Consider the following 20,060-nt stretch of genomic DNA (forward strand, 5'->3'; position numbering starts at 1 on the left):
ATAGCGGAGCCCTTGTGGGCCAGTCATTGTTTTTGAACTGTTTGACCACTTTAACTACTAGCGGCCGGCCCTGGCGGTTGTAGGCCCGTGCTTGTAACCTTTTCTCTGCACAATAAAATTTTTTCAACAAAAAAAAAAAAAAAAAGAAGTCCTCGTAGACTGTCTCTTCGCCTCTTTCAAGATCTCCATACAGTCCTGAGGTAGGTTCAAGTGTCCATACTGTACTAGCTCAGGAGCCATGCTGCCAAACTCAAGGACGAGAGATTGGGGTGAACCATCTGTCCTCCGAACTTCGTGAGAAGGTCCGGCCGACACGGCAGGCGTCTGTGTGGCAGAACAGACCGGTGAAGAAGGTCGGTGAACCACCATTGCCTCGGCCACTCCGGAGCAATCAGGATCATTCTGGCTCTGGATTGCGACAGCTTGATCAGCACCGCCGGGATCAGGGGAATGGGTGGAAAGGCGTAGAGAAAGCTGTTGGACCAGCTGATCCATAGGGAATTCCCCAGCGTCCCTGGTTGGTAGTACCTGGACGCGAAGTCGCGGCATTTGCTGTTTTCTGCCGTAGCGAACAGATCTATATCCGGAGTGCCCCACTCTGCGAAGACGTCTCTTAGCACGTCGTCGTTTAGCACCCACTCGTGGTTCTCTTGAACGAGCCTGCTGAGCGCGTCTGCTTGGGCATTCTGCACCCCCGGCAGATGGGTCGCTGTGATCGTCAGGTTCCTGGCCAAAAGCCAGTTCCAGATCGCCTGTGCCTCCCGAGACAGGGTGCGTGAACGTGAGCCCCCCTGCTTGTTGAGGTAATACATGGTCGTAGTATTGTCCGTCTGAACCAGCAGGGAGTTCGTCCTGAAGGAGGGATGGAACGCCTTCAAGGCCAAGTGTACCGCTCTGAGTTCCAAAAAGTTGATATGGTAAGTCGTCTCCATCTGCGACCATATCCCCTGAATCTGAAGAGGGCCCGAATGCGCTCCCCAGCCCTGGAGAGACGCATCGGTCACTATGGTCTGGACCGGAATATCCTTGTGAAAAGGAGTCCCCTTGCAGACATTCCCTGGGGCACACCACCATTTCAGAGACTGCCGAGCGTGTTGAGACAACTGGATCTTGTCCTCCCAACGCCCCCGCCTCTGGTCCCATTGATCCTCCAGACATTCCTGTAGGGGCCTCATATGCAGACGTGCATTGGGGGTGAGAAAGATGCAAGAAGCCATCGACCCCAGTAAGGAAGACACCGTCCTCACCGTAGGAGAGCTGGCTGAGATGCCGAGCCTTCCCACGGATCGATAAGCGTCTCTCCTCCGAAGGACAAACGCTTGCGGTCAAAGTATTGACCGGAGCCCCCAAGTACTGGAGACACTGCACAGGGACCGGCACTGACTTCGTCATGTTGATGTGCAGCCCCAGTCGATGAAGCAAAGCCGCCGTCCTGTTGAAATGGCACTGGGCTTCCTGGTAAGTGGACGCTTTGATCAACCAATCGTCCAGGTATGGATACACAAACACCTTGGTCTTCCGCAGGTGTGCCGCGACCACTGCCATGCACTTGGAGAACGTCCGTGGTGCAGACTTCAGGCCAAACGGGAGTACTGAATACTGGTAATGGTTGTTGCCTACCAGAAACCTCAGGAACTTGCGATGCTTTGGTGCGATCGGCACATGACAGTAAGCGTCCTGCAGCTCTATGGCGCACAGCCAGTCTCCTCGATGCAACTGAGGGTAAATCTGATTCAGGGACAATATACGGAACTTTTCTCTGCGGATCCACTTGTTTGCTTGACGCAGATCCAGAATAGGCCTGAACTCGTTCTTGTCCTTTTTTCTTACGAGAAAGAACCGTGAGTAGAGACCTCTTCCTTTTTGCTTCAAAGGAACCGCTTCTATCGCCCTCTTTTTTAACAGAACGTCCGCCTCCCGCTGGAGCTCCCTCACCATGTAGGAGGAGCGCACTGGTGGAATCTGTGGAGGCGGGCTGGTGAAACGAAGACAGTAACCATTGCAAACAATATTCAGCACCCACTTGTCCTGCGTTATTGTCCTCCACTCTGCCAGGTAGTGTTGAATACTTCCCCCCCACCGGAGCGGGTAACGGATGAGGGGGAAGTAACTTTTCAGGGCTTCGACCCGGCCGGGCCTTTGTTCCCCGACGAGGACTGATGCTGTCCTCTGCCCCTCTGGCGCTTCTGAAAGGACTGCCTCGGGAACTGCTGTTGTTGCTGGGGCTGTTGTTGGTGGCCCGACTGACTCCCTTGACCTCTCTGCTTGGCGTAGCGCCTGCCCGAGGATCGGAAGGACCTCCTCTGCTCCTTGGGCCTCTCCAGCCCCACCGCCTTCAGGGTTTCCGCCTCAGCCTTCATGCGGGCCATCTCGTCATCCGCATGCGACCCGAACAGCGTCGTGCCAGAGAACGGTAAATTGGCGATCTTCTGCTGCGCTTCAGGCTTGAGCGGTGTCAGCCGCAGCCAGGAATGCCTCCTCATGTGTATGCCGTGGCAGTACCCATGGGCCGCCAGCAACGACACATCCCCCGCCGCACTGATGATCTGATTAGAGACCATCATGCCCTCGTTCAGCACCTCCTGAAAGTCCTCCCTCTTATCTCTAGGCAGGGAGGCAGCGAACTGTTGCAGGGAGTCCCAAAGGGACCTGTCATAGCGACCCAACAGAGCGGAGGCGCTAGCGGCCTTCATCGTAGTGGCCGACGTGGAGCACATCCTCCTCCCCAAGGAGTCCATTTTGCGACTCTCCTTATCCGGAGGAGCCGTGGACGAAGGCGTCGTAGAGTGTTGTTTACGAGCCGCCGCCACGATAACAGAGTCCGGTGGAGGATCCACCCTGAGGAACGCCGGGTCCGAGTCAGGAGCCCTGTACTTTTTCAGCAGTCTCGAGGGCGCTGGTTTCACCACGGCCGGCGTCAAGAACACCTCCATTGCAGGTTCCTCCAACCCCGGAACCAATGGGAGGAGGGGGCGCAACAGTTGAGCCTTATGCAAAGTTTCAAAGATCACAGAAGTAGTGGGAATAGGGGTAGTGACTGATATCCCCAACTTCGCCGCCCCTCTCATCAGCACCTCCTGGAACGTGGCAATGTCATCCACCGCCGAGACGCGGGTAGGAGGAGTCTCCGACAGCGAGGGAGAAAACCGTCCAGTCCCAGAAGAGTTCGTGCCCCTCGAGCCTCTGGAACGAGACCGATACCTCCGTCGTCCATGCCCAGAGCGAGTGGACGATCTGCGCCTACTCCGTGATCGCCTGCGAGGGCGAAAGCGAGATCTCTGCCTGGGAGGAGCCCTCGGGGGCGGAGGCGGTGGCTGCGGTGGAGATGCAGGCCGCTGAGGCACGGGCAGAGGTAGCGGAGGAGGAGGAGGAGGAGGAGGAGGAGGAGGAAGAGGAAGAGCAGGCGCCGGTGGAGGAGCCGGTGGAAGAGCGGGCGCAGGAGGCAGAGGCGGCAGCTGAGGACGCAGCGGGGACAGATGTTCCGAAGCCCCATCACTCCTTGCAGGAGAGCCCGCACCAGAACTGTCCGGGCTCGCGGCCACTCTTCTCTTCTTGGCGGGCCTGTCCCGCGTGGAAGCCACCGACGGGGAACGTCCGCGTCTCCCCGATCCCCGACTGGAGATCGTAATCACTGAGGACATGTTCCCCGATGTCCGTGACGTCGAACTGTACGTCGACCTCGTCCGGCGTCTCTTCGCCCTCGACGTCGAACGCCGTCTCGCAGTCGAGCGTCCTCTCGACGTCGAACCATGCCTCCTCGACGTCGACCGATGCCTCGACCTCCGTCGCCGCGGCGTCGACTTCTGCCTAGACGTCGCCTTCTGGTGCTTCGACGTCGAACGCTGGTGTCTCGACGTCGACGTCCGGTGCCTCGACGGCGACCTGTGCCTCGACGGTGACCTGTGCCTCGACGGCGATCTTCTCCGCCTGGACGGCGGGCGCCGGGATCTCGGCGTCGACTCCGTCAGCGTCGAGCCGTGGGTCGACGGCGAAGGTGGCGAGTGAAGTCTTCCATGGGGCTCGGTACGACGACGATGGGGTGTCGACGTCGACCGTGACACCTGCGACGGCGACCCGGTCCCGGGTCTCGCCGGCCCCTCTCTCGACGTCGAACGCCGAGGCTGCCGCGACCCAGAGCCCTGGATCGACGGCGAACATACCGGTGCCTTCTCCCTCGCCGTCGACGTCGAACGCGACCTACCAGCCGGTAGGCGCCGTTTCTGCTCCCTGCTCTGCCCGGAGGTCCCTCCAGGGGCTGAAGCATGGGCGGAGGAGGGAGAATGAGACCCTCCATGCCCCGAAGTCCCACCGGTCCTCTGCTGCTCCTGTCCCTGAAGGCGAATCTTCTCCCTGTCCCTCAGGGTCCTTTTTGAAAAGGTTTTACAGATGGCACATGTAGCTGGGACATGTGAGGACGACAAGCAGAGGATACAAACATCATGTGGGTCCGTCTTGGCCTTTTTCCTCCCACACTCAGGGCAGTTATCGAACAAAGCCATGCTAAGAGTGGGCCAAAACCGCTCCAGATTGCAGGCAGTAGTTGACAAAGGCTCTAGACGTCGAATGAAAACACTATTTATCCAAAAAATCCAATTTTAATCAAATAAACCACCCAAAAGGGTAGAGCTCAAGCTCCAGGGTCCTGCTAGCAGGAGCCAGAAAAAAGAACTGAAAGTAACTTGTGTTGGCTGTGCATCCTGGGATACCGGGGGTCTCTGGAGAGTTTCTTAAAAGCACGGTATTCCTTTAGCAGACACATAATGACAGCCTATAGGGCTTGTCTGTCCACCCCTTCCTCTCTATTGTTTAAAGGGATTTTGGTGAAGGGAGTGTGTGGTAATAAAGGAGGATGTCAGATGTGAATAAAAATGACATTTAAACTTTATTTTGGCTTTTGTGTTCACTTCAGAGGAAGTGCTGGCCAGTGCAGCCTTGTTGTGATTAGGCTGTATTATTTTGTCTGTCTCTTAAGTGTCTTTGCAGGTTTGCAAATGCGGGACAGCTTAAGAGATATTTTTGATTGCTCCGGGGTCCCCGCACATGGGCGGGGATTATTCATAGATTATGACTATACACAGAGATCCCCTACTACAGAACCTTTTAGATTGTCACAATTACTTCATCAGACATTTCCATGGTCTCATTTACACTGTTACAAGCCTTTACATTGCTGTCATTTGCATGAACATTTTTTAGTGTATATGACCATACAGTTGTGTTGGGTTCGAGTTAGGGAATGTTTTAACAGCTAGGATTAGCTACAGAAGTTATCTGGGGTTCACTTGTCACACCAGCCGCATCATAAGCTTCTGTCCTAGAAGAACTCTGCAACTTGCAGACAACACTTCACAGCACCCAACACATGACACTCACACCAATGCTACCCAGGTATAGGGTGGAGTGTCTACTTCACCCCACCTTTCTCCCCTCTCACACGCCTTTCATACTTTGTCCCTCCCCCTAGCTTCATTCATCAACACCACTAGTCAAGAATTTGGGACACTGTACAGGACATCTATTCCCAGTATCAACTTTCTGCTGACGTTAAGAGTCCCACACGCACAAGCATCTAGTTTTTTAATTTGCGGGGAGAGTGGATCGTGTAATGATAATTGCTACGTTCTACATCATGTCAAAGTGATGAAAGTCATGAACTTGCACCGATAAGCAGATGCATGCATGCATTAATGCATTTGACCCTTGATGTTGCATACAGTGATGCTTAATAGGTATTAAATAGTAAATCCAGAGAAGAAGCAGGTAATTCCATATATGGAAATAAAATTCCAGCACGCCAACGTGGCTATTGGCACTGCAACTTTGGTTATATCTTAGACTAAACATGGACCACAACAATAGGAAAAACAAAATTAGGAAAAGAGAAAAATAGAAAAAGTCTTCTCAGAAGACGTTTCTATAACATCCTCACACTGGATATACAATTATGCATTAATTTATAGAGTACAGGAAATGTAAACTCATGTGTTCACTATTTCAAAAGACTTTGAATATGGGATTATATCAAGTGTCCGCGAGTGTGATGGGACAATTCCAATAATAGAGTTTTGTTTCTACAGAGGGCATTGCATGCAGCATTGTAAACAACACACTTACCGCTTCGTTCCAAGCATCGAGCCCCCTCTTCCTATCCAACCTGCAACGTCACGCCAGCCCACTTCTTTAACCTGTGAAGAGTAAGATACTTTTTATCAAGAAAATATGTACAGAAGTATTTTTTGTGCTGTTTTAAAGTTCACACTTTGCATAAGAATACTTTTTGGAAACAAACGGCATTCAAAGTGAAACATTTTAACTGGAATTCAATAGTCAAGCTATGATTCAGGGGTCAAAGAAATTATTCATGGCACTATATTAAGCTTAGACAAGGCTACCTAGTTACACTAATAATTAGTGAGGAGGTACCAAGCACGATTGTTACCAACACTTCCACTCTACTCCTCCAGCACATCATGCTACATTATTACTAGATTATTGCCAGTATTAAGCGGATATTGCTTACCCCACACAGAGTGTGTGGGGTAAGATATGAATAACTTAGTGCAAATGAATCCTGGGTCTCTGAGACGTAGGGAATCACAGAGCAATCTTGTTTTTCCATGCTCCTCAACCGGACTGCTCAACAAAATGTTTTCTAACTACTTCAAGTTTTTCTAAGCTTTTTGAGTACTGAGACTGGTTTTGTACAGGCAGAAAAGTCACCGTTGTAGGAAGCTGGCTTTTTATGTAGTGTACCAAAATGAGGTACACTATGTAGAAAGTCCAGACGACCCTTATTGGCTTACAGGGCCTAAATTAATAATTCTGCATTTTCTCTTATGTGGTAGTGTGGGTGAGCAGTTTAGGCTCATCAGAGGGCAGTGTTAAGCATTTGTTGCACACACAGAGTCAATAAATGAGACACGCACTCAAGAAGAAACTCAAGATCAATTTAAAAAATGGAATATGCTACTTACCAGTATGCATCTGTTCTTGGCATGTAGAGCTGCAGATCTATACACTGTGCATAGATCGCCATCTGGTGTTGGGCCCGGATGTTTGCAGTTTGTTTTTCCTCTTGGAAAGTCTTTGGAAGTCACGAGGTCGGTGACTCCTCCTTTGGTTCGTATTGCGCATGGGCTTCGGCTCCATCCTCAGATTGTTTTTCGCCAGCAGGGAAAGATGGAGCGTAGTAGTAACAGTAAAGAAACCCATGTGTGTTGTATCTAAATAAGATAAACTGGAACGGATACAGGTAGCCGGGGAGGCGGGTGGGCGTGTATAGATCTGCAGCTCTACATGCCAAGAACAGATGCATACTGGTAAGTAGCATATTGCGTTCGAGGCATATGAGCTGCAGATTATACACTGTGCATAGATTATATAGCAGTACCCAACCCTAGCAGCGACCACCGGCATCTGTTGCAGTTGTTTGGAACAGTGTTTTTAGTACAGCCTGGCCCACACTAGCTTGTTGCTTGGTTTGGACATCTACACAGTAATGTTTTGTGAAAGTGTGCGGTGTTGACCATGTCGCTGCTTTGCAGATGTCATCTAGTGGTATGTTTCCTAGAAAAGCCATAGAAGCCCCTATCTTCCTTGTAGAGTGGGCTTTAGGGGGAACAGATAGCGTTCGTTTTGCTTTGTGGTAGCAAATCTGTATGCATTTTACAATCCACCTAGCTATCCCCGATTTAGAAATAGGGTTGCCTTTATGTGGTGGAGAGAAAGAGACAAATAGCTGTTTGGTTTTTCTGAAAGGTTGTGTTCTTTGGATGTAGTAAAGTAAGGCCCTTTTAACATCCAGTGTGTGTAAAGCCCTTTCCGCAACGGTTTGAGGTTGTGAGAAAAAGACTGGTAACTCTACCGACTGGTTTAGATGGAAGGGAGAAATGACTTTGGGTAGAAATTTTGGGTTGGTGCGGAGTACAACCTTGTTCTGATGCATTTGAAGAAAAGATTCCTGTATGGTGAGTGCTTGTATTTCACTAACCCTTCTAAGGGAAGTGATGGCCACTAGGAATGCTGTTTTCCATGTGAGAAATTGCAGCTCACATTTATGTAATTGTTTGAAAGGGGGTCCCATTAGCCTTGTGAGAACTATATTCAAGTTCCAGACAGGTGAGGGTGGTACTCTGGGTGGAATTACTCTTTTGAGGCCTTCCATAAAAGCTTTGATGGCAGGCACCCTGAAAAGTGATAGGTGCTGCCTGTTCTGTAAGTAGGCAGCAATTGCTGCGAGGTGTAACCGAATGGATGTATATGCTAGGTTACACCTTCGTAGATGGAGCAAGTAACATATGATGTGCTGTATGGACGCATTTAGAGGATGGATTGTGTTGTTGTGGCAGTAAACAACAAATCTTTTCCACTTTGCAGCATAGAATGCCCTAGTAGTAGGGCGTCTAGCTTCCCTGATAATATTCATGCAATCAGGGGGAAGGTTAAGGTATCCGAATTCTAGGACCTCAGGAACCAGATCGCAAGGTTGAGCTGAGCTGGGTCCGGGTGCCTGATCTCTCCATGGTTCTGGGTTAAGAGGCATGGTGAGAGGTGCAGCTTTTGGTGTGGTACTACCGAGAGTTCCAGCAGTGTGGTGTACCACGGTTGTCTGGCCCATGTTGGAGCTACTAGGATCAGTGTTAGGGAATGCTGTTGTAGCTTTCGCACCACTAATGGAATTAGTGGGAGAGGTGGAAAAGCGTATGCAAATTTGTTTGACCAGTTCATCCATATCGCATTGCCTTTGGACAATGGGTGTGGATATCTGGCGGCGAAGCTTGGGCATTTTTTGTTTTCGTGGGAGGCGAATAGGTCTATGTGTGGATGCCCCCACTTCTGAAAGAACGGGTGAAGAACCTGTGGGTGAAGTTCCTATTCGTGAATTTGTTGCGTTTGTCTGCTCAGCAGATCTGCCACGGTGTTTTGGACTCCTGGGACATGTTGGGCCAGGAGAAAGATTTTCTGTGGAATTGCCCATCTCCATATGCTCTATGCTAATTGAGAGAGCTGTGGAGAGTGTGTGCCCCCCTGTTTTTGAATGTAGTACATGGCAGTCATGTCTGTGCGAATGAGGACTGCTTTGCCTGAAATCTGCGTCTGGAAGGATTTTAGGGCTAGGAAGATTGCAAGTAACTCCAAATGATTGATGTGGAGTAACTTCTGTTGCGACGTCCATGTGCCCTGTACTGTGAGATGTAACAGATGAGCTCCCCAGCCGGAGAGCGATGCGTCTGTTGTCAGGATTATTTGTGGAACCGGGTCCAGGAACGCTCGACCTCTGGAAAGGTTTGTGGTGTTCCACCACTGCAGAGAGCGATGGGTGCGACCGTCTACCAACACCAGATCTGTCAGTTGCCCCTGGGCCTGGTTCCACTGGCGCGCTAAGCACTCTTGGAGTGGACGCATCTGGAGTCTTGCATGGGGCACTATGAAAATGCAAGTGGCCATCCTCCCTATCAGTTGCATAAACACTCTTGCTGGGAGAGAGTGTTGAAATATGAATTTCTGACGCAGAGCCTGTATGTTTGCAATCCTGGTAGGATTGGGATAGGCTATGGCTTTTGAGGTGTCTATGGTAGCACCGAGGTATTGTTTTGTGTGTGATGGTACCAGGTGGGACTTTTGGTGGTTCACTGTGAAGCCTAGCTGGTGAAGCAGTTGGATTGTAGCGGCGGTGTCTTGCACACATTGTTCGTAGGATGTGGCTTTTATTAGCCAGTCGTCCAAGTATGGGAAGACGTGAATGTGCTGTCTTCTGAGGTGTGCAGCCACTACTGCTAGGCACTTGGTGAATACCCTTGGTGCTGTTGTTACCCCGAACGGGAGCACCTTGAACTGGTAGTGTTGCCCGTCCACCACAAATCTGAGGTACTTTCTTTGAGCCTGGTGTACTGGGATGTGAACGTATGCGTCTTTCAAGTCCAGAGTGGTGAGGAAGTCGTTCTGGGAGAGGAGTGGAAGAACCTGTTGAAGGGTTACCAGGTGAAAATGGTCTGAATGTATGTAAGTATTTAGAGGCCTTAGATCTAGGATAGGTCGTAGAGTCTTGTCTCTCTTTGGAATCAGAAAGTACAGGGAGTAGACCCCTAAATTTTGTTGATTTATGGGGACCTGTTCTATGGCTTGTTTTTGCAGGAGGGAGATTGCCTCCTGTTTTAATAACGTAGCATGTTCTTGAGACATAGGGCGTTGCCTGGGTGGAATGTTTGGGGGGGTAGATGTTAATTCTAGGCAATACCCTGAATGAATAATTTGGGTCACCCATCTGTCTGAGGTGATTGTCTCCCAGACGTGAAGGAAATGTTGTAATCTGCCCCCGACCGGAGTGGAATAGTCTGGAGGGAGCGGGGAAAAGTCATTGGGTAGGCGGTGTGGCAGAGCGGGCGGTATTCGTCTTGCCTCTGCCCTTATTATTATTGCCTCTGTATCCGCCTCTTTGATAACCCTTTGTGAAGATAGATTGGGGAGGGGATTTGTATGACGTGGATGCACTATCCGAGGAGTAGCCCCTGCCCGTGCCTCGAAAGGAAGAGCGGCGAAAAGAGCGCCTAGGAGTGTGCGACTATAGGGCTCCCATGGATTTCGCTGTGTCAGTATCTTTTTTCATCTTTGAGGGCTTCATCAACTTTTGGGCCAAATAGATGTTCTTGGTCGAATGGGTGGTTCAATATAGAGGCTTGTACCTCAGGTTTAAAACCTGAAACTCTGAGCCAGGCATGGCGACGGAGAAGGACACTGGTGTTTATGGCCCTGGAGGCTGTATCTGCTGCATCTAGGGCACAGCGTATAGAGGTATTAGTTATTGTTTTTCCCTCTTGGATCAATTCATTAGCCCTATTCCTGTATTTTTCAGGGAGATGGTGCAGGATGGTCTCTAACTCATCATAATGCGCCCTGTCGTATCTGGCCAATAGCGCTTGCGTGTTGGCGATACGCCATATATTGGCGGCTTGTGACGCAGTGCGCTTCCCTGACGCGTCTAGGAGCTTGGACTCTTTGTCAGGTGGTGGTGCTTCGCCTGACGCCTGAGAATTTGAGTGCTTCCTAGCTGTAGATACCACTAGGGAATCCAATGGTGCAGGGCCTTTAATGTATGAAGGGTCTGTGGGGGCGGCTTTGTATTTTTTCTCTATACGGGGGTTTAGGACCCTGGCCATGACTGGGTCTTTAAAAACCTCCGGTGCATGTTTGATTACTCCCTTTAACATAGGTAGAATGGCAGTGGACCTATGTGCATTATCAAAGGTGTCTAGGAGAAAATCTTCCTCCACTGGGTCAGTATGTAACTCCACCCCGTAGTAGTGTGCCGCCCTTTGTAGTAGGTGGTGAAAGCCTAACGAATCTTCAGGTGGGGATGGCCTAGATGGGTAAAGGTCATCCTGTGGGACATCTGGGATGTCCGGATTGTTATAGTCGTCCCATGGGTCTGGAGATCCAGTAGGGGTGGGGTCTTGTGGCACATCTGCTGGATCATAATAAGGGTCTCCTAAATCATCTGGGACAGGAGACAAGGTTGGGGAACAATGAGGCAGGGGTGGAGGTGGGGAGGGTGGAGGAGGCAGAGGAGGTGGGGAAGGCACTCTGAAAGGGGAGTTAGCAGTGTCTTTCCTCTTTGGAGGTGGAGGTGGAGCTGGTTTGTCCAAGTGTCTCTTTTTTGAAGACACTGTCAAATGTCCAGTTTTTGGATCCTTGGCGAGTGTCTTTTGCAGAGGATCCGGTGTGAAAAGTTCTTGCGACACTGGTTGTTCGGTCGGCGCCGAAGTTTTCGGGGCCGACGGCTTTTTAGGTTTGTCTAAGCCGTGCTTCTTTGGGACCTCCGATTTTTTGGTCGGTGCCGAAGAAGGCTTCGGCACGGGAGTGTCGGTGCCGAAGGCCTTGTGATGTTTGGTCGGCACCGAAAGGGCAGGTTTCGACACCGAAGGCTTTGGTGCTGGTTTCGGTGTGGAGGTGGAGGCCGATTTTTTCTTCGGTGCCGAAGGGTGTTTTTCGGTACCGCTGGTAGGCTGCCTCGAGCCCGAGCTGCCGGAAGGCTTAATAGGCTTCTTTACCGGGCCCGAAGGTGGGGTGTGAGAAGCAGTATCCTTGGTCTTGCCTAGGCCCGAATGAGAAGGTGTGACCGAAGCCTTTTTGGGTATCGGCGTGGGTGTGGGAGGGGGTATTGTATTCACGACCCTCTGCGCCGGGGTGATGTCCTCCACATCTGAGTCGTCGGCCTCGGAAGCACTGACGAGGTAGTCGTTCTCTTCTTCGATGTTCTGCTGTCCCGGAGCTTCGACGTCGTCCCCGAAGATGTCGACTGGAGCGGAGGTCGAGGAGTGCGCCATGTTGCGTCTAGCCCGTCGATCTTGAATAGTCTTTTTAGAGCGAAAAGACTTGCAGGCGGGACAGTCTCGGGCCTCATGTTCAGGGGAGAGGCAGAGGTTGCACACCTCATGAAGATCGGTGTGGGGAAACTTGGACCCACATCAAGGGCACTTCTTGAAGGGAGTTCTTTCCATCAGCCGAGACCGGAGCCGGAATAGGCCCGAAGGCCGCCGTCGATGACCGGAATCGAAGAAGTGCCGAAGAGAAGGTGATTAAGAAGATTTATTATCTGAAGGATCTCTATGAGCAAGGATTTTTGCGTCGATCGTTGAACTGGAAAAGTTCGGAACCGGAGCGCGAAGTATTACATCCGAGCCCGATGGCGGAAAAAAAACAATCTGAGGATGGAGCCGAAGCCCATGCGCAATACGAACCAAAGGAGGAGTCACCGACCTCGTGACTTCCAAAGACTTTCCAAGAGGAAAAACAAACTGCAAACATCCGGGCCCAACACCAGATGGCGATCTATGCACAGTGTATAATCTGCAGCTCATATGCCTCGAACATATATATGTTTTTATAGAATTTCAGACACCAAGAACTTCATAATCAGGGAAGGACTTTAGACGTTATCAAATTTTACAGTAAAAACAGTAGAAAATGACAGCTATCAGATTTGAGGCATGAGCCTCATACGCAGTAATGTTATCCTTGGGGAGAAACATTCACTGCATAGGATCACTTGCAAATGACTTGCAGAACTGTTCTTCTGGACTTAAGGTAAGTAAGGGCCAAGGTCTTTGAAAGCACCAAGAGTTTAGTTTTACCTGCCCTAAGGTGTCCGGGCGCAGAGGTGCTTCAGTAGTGGTAGCCTCAGACGATACATGCTGTAGTCAATGGGAAAAGTGCCTGTAAGAAAGAGGCAGCAAGGAGGTGCTGGGGGACTAGTACGGCAAAACCCAAAGGGGGGCTCCACTCTTGGGGGTCTCAGGGACATAGACACTCCATGGTTTTTCAATGAATGTGCCACGATACATCGCATGCTTTTTTAACGCATGCCGTTAAAACGCGGTCATTACAACGACCGGGTTGTTACAACGCATGGCATTACAACGCAAGTCGGAACAATGACTCGCACTAGGGGGTCACTGGATGTTGGAATAGTATAATTTACTATTCCAACTCCAGTCTGTGCAACAATAGGGAAGGTGTTGAATTTTATAACCAACACCTTCTGACCCCTAGAGCAAGTCGCTGTTCCGACTTGCATTGTAATGGCATACGTTGTAACAACGCGTTTTTGTAATGACCATGTTGTAATGGCATGCATTGTGTTGCATGCGGTATAAACAATGTTTTCCCTTTCAATGGACTCGGGCTGGGGGGCTCTGTCGCATAGGTATTTTGATCAGCTGGTCATCGAGTTTGAGACTCCCTTGTTCAGTGTCCCAGCAGAACAGAGAGAAGAAACACAGCGAGACAACTTCTGTCGTGGAGATGGCCTCAAGTTAAGTCCCTTGACTAGCAGGTCAGTTTTGGCAGTGGTGGTGGCTTTTGGGCTGAACACAAACAAGCCTTGGTGCTTGCAACAGGCTCTGGTACTTTGGGTATTGGTGTAGGATGGCCCCTGGCATCTCAAAACTTGGTAAGGAGACGTATATGGCTTCCTGGAGCATGGTGAATTATTTCGGTGTGGCTGCTGAGTCGGCAGACCAGGACAAGCTGGTCAACAGATTGGTGTACCAAATGTCGTGGTCGGTGCCTGCAGGCTGCAAGGAAGTGGCTCCTCCACTTCAAGGGTGATGGTAGCTGGTTGGCAAAGTGGTAGCAGCCTTTCAAGGCTTTTAGAAGATGCACAGCTGCAGGACGATTCGGGTCTGGGCGATTGTCAGCACAGGAGCAGGAAGGCAGGGTTTGGTACCAAAGAACACAGCTAGTCCTCTGTTGTCGCGTACTTCGGCTCTGTTTTGTCATTCTTCTTTTAGAGTAAGTCGAATCTGTGTTTCTGGGGTCAGGGGGCCACCTAGAAAAACTGAATATTGGGGCGTTAAGTGGAGTTAAGGGTAGTCGCCAATGGGGTACGTACCCTTGGGAGTCTCTACAACCCTATATAACCATTTCTTGTGGGGAGTGGACATATCCCCTTCTCAGATTTCCTAATTCCACCAAGAACAAGATGGTGGAATCCTTTTGTGGAGCACATGAGGCAGCCCACCTTAGCCATGTAACTAGCATGGTAGTGTAACACGTTTACTTGCAATACTAATATCCTGCCTGTGCTGGTGCCAAATGGGCCTCAGGGCAGGGGGTGGCAACTCTCAGGTGTGGGGGAAGCTAAGGTCACAAAGGCGGCAGGGGCTTTGAAGCCCATGGCCTTGTTATGCTAAATCACTAGCCATCCTGCTGGAGGAGGTGTGAACACCTTTCTCCAGAGTAGGCATTATTTCTGGCTTCAGAGGGCGTGGGCTCTCACCTGCAGGGGGTCAGGAACATGTCTATGGTGGAAGGCTGGATGATATCAGTCTGCCAGCCAACACACTAAGAGGCTGGTAGGTATTCAGGGAGCTTCTCTAAAGTGCAAGCTGAGTGCATGTTTTAATAAATCCACTATAGGAATCAGTAGGGATTTATCAAGACAAGTTATTTGATACCAAACACCATAAGTTTCAGTAAAGCCAAAATGTAGCTGGGGAACGTGTAATGACCAGTGTCCAGTACATATACTTAATATGGCTTCACTGTTCGCTTGCACTATCTAGTAACTGGACTAGACAGCACAGGGGGATAACTGCTCATGCATATATGTACTCACATGTAATATAATGCACCCTGCCTTAGGGCTATAAGATCTGCATTAGGAATGAAAAGATAAAAGAGGCAGAGGTTGACATGTAAAGGAAGTAAAAACCCAGGTCCCTTCATTCGAGAGGCACCAACTGTAGGAAAGTGCCCCTTTTTGCATGGTTGACCCCCACATTTTGCCTGATGTGGTTGCTCTTTGACTAAGTGTGCCCTGGGTTCCTGCTAACTAGATACCCAGGGCCTATGTTCTTTCCCTGAAACTGTACCTTTGCAAACTCAATTGGCAACTCTCTGGCCACATGTAAGACCCTCATAAAAGGTACCATGGGTACCAAGGGCACTGTGACCAGGGAAGGCACACAAGGACTGCAGCACCTATTGTGCCACCCTTAGAGGACACACATTGCCCTTGCAGGCTGCCTGTTTTTGTGTAGAAAAAAAGTAAAGAGTCAACATGGCTAACATACCTGTGTACCATGCCTACAACCCACTGCCTATGGTATAGGTAAGACACCCTTCTAGGTTGGTGCACTATGCCACTGGTGAAGGTACAGGAGCATGAGCCCTGTACCACTACAGTGTCTAAGTCCATTCTTCGATATTGTAAGTGCAGTAAAGCCATAAAGAGTATATGGTCTGGGAGTTTGTCATTACGAACTCTAAAGCACCATAATAGCTTTACTGAATTCTGAGAAGTTTAGTATCAAACTTCTCAGCCCATTAAACCCACACTGATGCCAGTGTGGGATTTAAATCCAAATGTATTCAGAGGGCATCTTATAGATGCCCCCTTAAAATCGACCTATCTCTAGTGTCCTGGCTGAGTGGCTCCTCACCAGCTGCCACCCCCAGACATGTTTCTGGACCCCTGGGTCGAGAGCCTCCCGCTCTCGGGGTCCTGAAACAAAGCACATCCTGGGCAGATGTGCCAAGCCTCCTACCCCAGGATGGGCAGGGTCCACGAAGGGGAAGCTTCGAAGGCTTGACGCCTTTGTGAGCTGACCCAGCCATTTGCTGCTCCCAGTAACTGGGCCCCATCGGTTCTAACCCCACTTTGGGAGGGACAACCGGCAGGAAAACCAAGATAGGAGGAGAGGTGTGCCCACCTTTGCCAACTCTACCCCTCAGGTGGGAGAGGCGAGGCATCTGGAAGACGAGGGACCCAGCCAACCAGAGAGAGGCTTATGCCCCCTCCCACTGGAGGGTGGCATAATAGGGGGTGTACCCACCCCGAGGAAGGGACCCATTGCTCCCGACCTATAGCTACCTGAAATGCCCCTAAATTTGCTGCTTAGGGGCAACCCCACACCTAGCCTTCTAAAACAAGCAAAAAGAAGAAGGAGTAGTTTCTTACCTGTAACTCCAGTTCTGTAGTAGGGGTATCTCTGTTATAGTCATAATCTATGAATAATCCCCGCCCATGTGCGGGGACCCCGGAGCAATCAAAAAATATCTCTTAAGCTGTCCGCATTTGCAACCTGCAAAGACACTTAAGAGACAGACAAAATAATACAGCCTAATCACAACAAGGCTGCACTGGCCAGCACTTCCTCTGAAGTGAACACAAAAGCCAAAATAAAGTTGAAATGTCATTTTTTTTTTTATTCACATTTGACATGTTCCTTTATTATCACACACTCCCTTCACCAAAATCCCTTTAAACAATAGAGAGGAAGGGGTGGACAGACAAGCCCTATAGGCTGTCATTATGTGTCTGCTAAAGGGATACCGTGCCTTTAAGAAACTCTCCAGAGACCCCCGGTATCCCAGGATGCACAGCCAACACAAGTTACTTTCAGTTCTTTTTGAAGGTGTATAACAACAGGCCTGATACCGTCAGGTTACTCCACCGGGGAGGAGGGAGGGTCGCTTATGACTATAACAGAGATACCCCTACTACAGAACTGGAGTTACAGGTAAGAAACTACTCCTTCTGTAGTAGGGGATCTCTGTGTATAGTCATAATCTATGAATAGAATGGCAAGCCCATCCCAACCAACAAGCAGCGGTGGAGTAAGACCAACCACCAACAAATCACTGTGCAAACAAATTCCTTAGCGAAGCCTGTCCAACCTGCGCATCTGCCCTAGCATCAGAGTCCAGGCAGTAATGCTTTGTAAACGTATGGACTGACTTCCAGGTGGCAGCCTTACAAATGTCAGCAATGGGAACATTCCTAAGCAAAGCGGTGGTAGCCGCCTTTCCTCTAGTCGAATGTGCTGTAGGCTTACCCCCTAATGTTTTATTAGCTTTTTGGTAACAAAGCTGAATACAGGAAACAATCCATCTGGAAATGGACTGCTTTGAGGTAGCTAAACCAGTTCTTACCGAACCATAATTAACAAACAGTTGATCCGACCTGCGGATATCTTTTGTCTTATCCAGGTAGAATTTCAACACCCTACGCACATCAAGTGAATGCAGAGACCTCTCCGCCGGAGAGGAAGGATGCTGAAAAAACGTAGGCAAAGTTATCATCTGATTCACATGGAAATCTGAGATCACCTTAGGCAAAAATTTAGGATGGGTACGCATCACTACTTTAGAAGCATGGAAAACAGTATACGGCTCTTGGCAACACAGAGCCTGAATCTCACTCACCCTCCTGGCCGATGTAATGGCTACAAGGAAGGCCGCCTTCCAAGACAAATGCTGCAGAGAAGCCTTATGGATAGGTTCAAAAGGCTCCCTCATCAATCTAGATAACACCACATTCAATTCCCAAGGTGGAGAAGGCCTTCTAACAGGGGGAAACACCTTACGCAAACCCTCCAAAAAATCCTTAATCACAGGGATTTGAAAAAATGAAGTTTGAGAAGGGCCCTTCCTATACGCAGTCAGAGCTGCGAGATGGACCTTAATAGATTGGAAATTAAGCCCAGACTGAGCTAACTGCAGCAGATAAGGCAAAATAATGTCTTCTTTACAGGATGTAGGGTCAAAGTCCTTCGCCTTGCACCATAAGCAGAATCTCTTCCACTTATAGGCGTAGGAGGTCCTCGTAGACGGTCTCTTAGCCTCTTTTAAGATCTCCATACAGTCCTGAGGCAAGTTCAAGTGTCCATACTGCACTAGCTCAGGAGCCATGCTGCCAAACTCAAGGACGAGAGATTGGGGTGAACCATCTGCCCTCCGAACTTCGTGAGGAGGTCTGGCCGGCAAGGCAGGCGCCGGTGTGGCAGAACAGACCGGTGAAGAAGGTCGGTGAACCACCATTGTCTCGGCCACTCCGGAGCAATCAGGATCATTCTGGCTCTGGATTGCGACAGCTTGATCAGCACCGCCGGAATCAGGGGAATGGGTGGAAAGGCGTAGAGAAAGCTGTTGGACCAGCTGATCCATAGTGCATTCCCCAGCGTCCCTGGCTGGTAGTACCTGGACGCGAAGTCGCGGCATTTGCTGTTTTCTGCCGTGGCGAACAGATCTATATCCGGAGTGCCCCATTCTGCGAAGACGTCTCTTAGCACGTCGTCGTTTAGCACCCACTCGTGGTTCTCTTGAACGAGTCTGCTGAGCGCGTCTGCTTGGGCATTCTGCACTCCCGGCAGGTGGGTCGCCGTGATCGTCAGATTCCTGGCCACCAGCCAGTTCCAGATCGCCTGTGCCTCCCGAGACAGGGTGCGTGACCGGGAGCCCCCCTGCTTGTTGAGGTAATACATGGTCGTAGTATTGTCCGTCTGAACCAGCAGGGAGGACGTCCTGAAGGAGGGATGGAACGCCTTCAAGGCCAAGTGTACTGCTCTGAGTTCCAAAAAGTTGATATGGTAGGTCGTCTCCATCTGCGACCATATCCCCTGAATCTGAAGAGGGCCCGAATGCGCTCCCCAGCCCTGGAGAGACGCATCGGTCACTATGGTCTGGGCCGGAATGTCCTTGTGAAAAGGGGTCCCCTTGCAGACATTCCCTGGGGAACACCACCATTTCAGAGACTGCCGAGCGTGCTGAGACAACTGGATCTTGTCCTCCCAACGCCCCCTCCTCTGGTCCCATTGATCCTCCAGACATTCCTGCAGGGGCCTCATATGCAGACGTGCATTGGGGGTGAGGAAGATGCAAGAAGCCATCGACCCCAGTAATGAAGACACCGTCCTCACCGTAGGAGAGCGGGCTGAGATGAGATGCAGAGCCTTCCCACGGATCGATAAGCGTCTCTCCTCCGAAGGACACACGCTTGCGGTCAAGGTATTGACTGAAGCCCCCAAGTACTGGAGACACTGCACAGGGATCGGCACTGACTTCGTCATGTTGATGTGCAGCCCCAGACGGTGAAGCAAAGCCGCCGTCCTGTTGAAATGGCACTGGGCTTCCTGATAAGTGGACGCTTTGATCAACCAGTCGTCCAGGTAAGGGTACACAAACACCTTGGTCTTCCGCAGGTGTGCCGCGACCACTGCCATGCACTTGGAGAACGTCCGTGGCGCAGACTTCAGGCCAAACGGGAGTACGGAATACTGGTAATGGTTGTTGCCTACCAGAAACCTCAGGAATTTGCGATGCTTCGGTGCGATCGGCACATGAAAGTAAGCGTCCTGCAGATCTATGGCGCACAGCCAGTCTCCTCGATGCAACTGAGGGTAAATCTGATGCAGGGACAACATACGGAACTTTTCTCGCCGGATCCACCTGTTTGCCTGACGCAGATCCAGAATAGGCCTGAACTCGTTCTTGTCTTTTTTTCTTACGAGAAAGAACCGTGAGTAGAGACCTTTTCCTTTTTGCCTCAAAGGAACAGCTTCTATCGCCTTCTTTTTTAATAGAACGTCCGCCTCCCGCTGGAGCTCCCGCACCATGTGAAGGGAGCGCACTGGTGGAATCTGTGGAGGCGAACTGGTGAAACGAAGACAGTAGCCATTGCAAACAATATTCAGCACCCACTTGTCCTGTGTTATTGTCCTCCACTCTGCCAGGTAGTGTTGAATACTTCCCCCCACCGGAGCGGGTAACGGATGAGGGGG

General features: G+C 50.4%; 1 protein-coding gene across 2 annotated transcripts in view; it reads right to left on the reverse strand.

Annotated features, from left to right (window-relative positions):
- The window catches only part of PFKL (phosphofructokinase, liver type), a 433,821-nt gene that overhangs the window by 170,530 nt on the left and 243,231 nt on the right, over positions 1 to 20,060 (reverse strand). For both annotated transcript variants that reach the window (XM_085648708.1, XM_085648707.1), the window contains one exon: positions 6,115 to 6,185. In XM_085648708.1, coding sequence (XP_085504834.1) covers positions 6,115 to 6,185 — 71 coding nt within the window. The remainder of the gene's footprint in view (positions 1 to 6,114; positions 6,186 to 20,060) is intronic.

This window comes from Triturus cristatus, chromosome 3_2, assembly GCF_964204655.1.
Source record: "Triturus cristatus chromosome 3_2, aTriCri1.1, whole genome shotgun sequence".
Taxonomy (NCBI): Eukaryota; Metazoa; Chordata; class Amphibia; order Caudata; family Salamandridae; genus Triturus; species Triturus cristatus.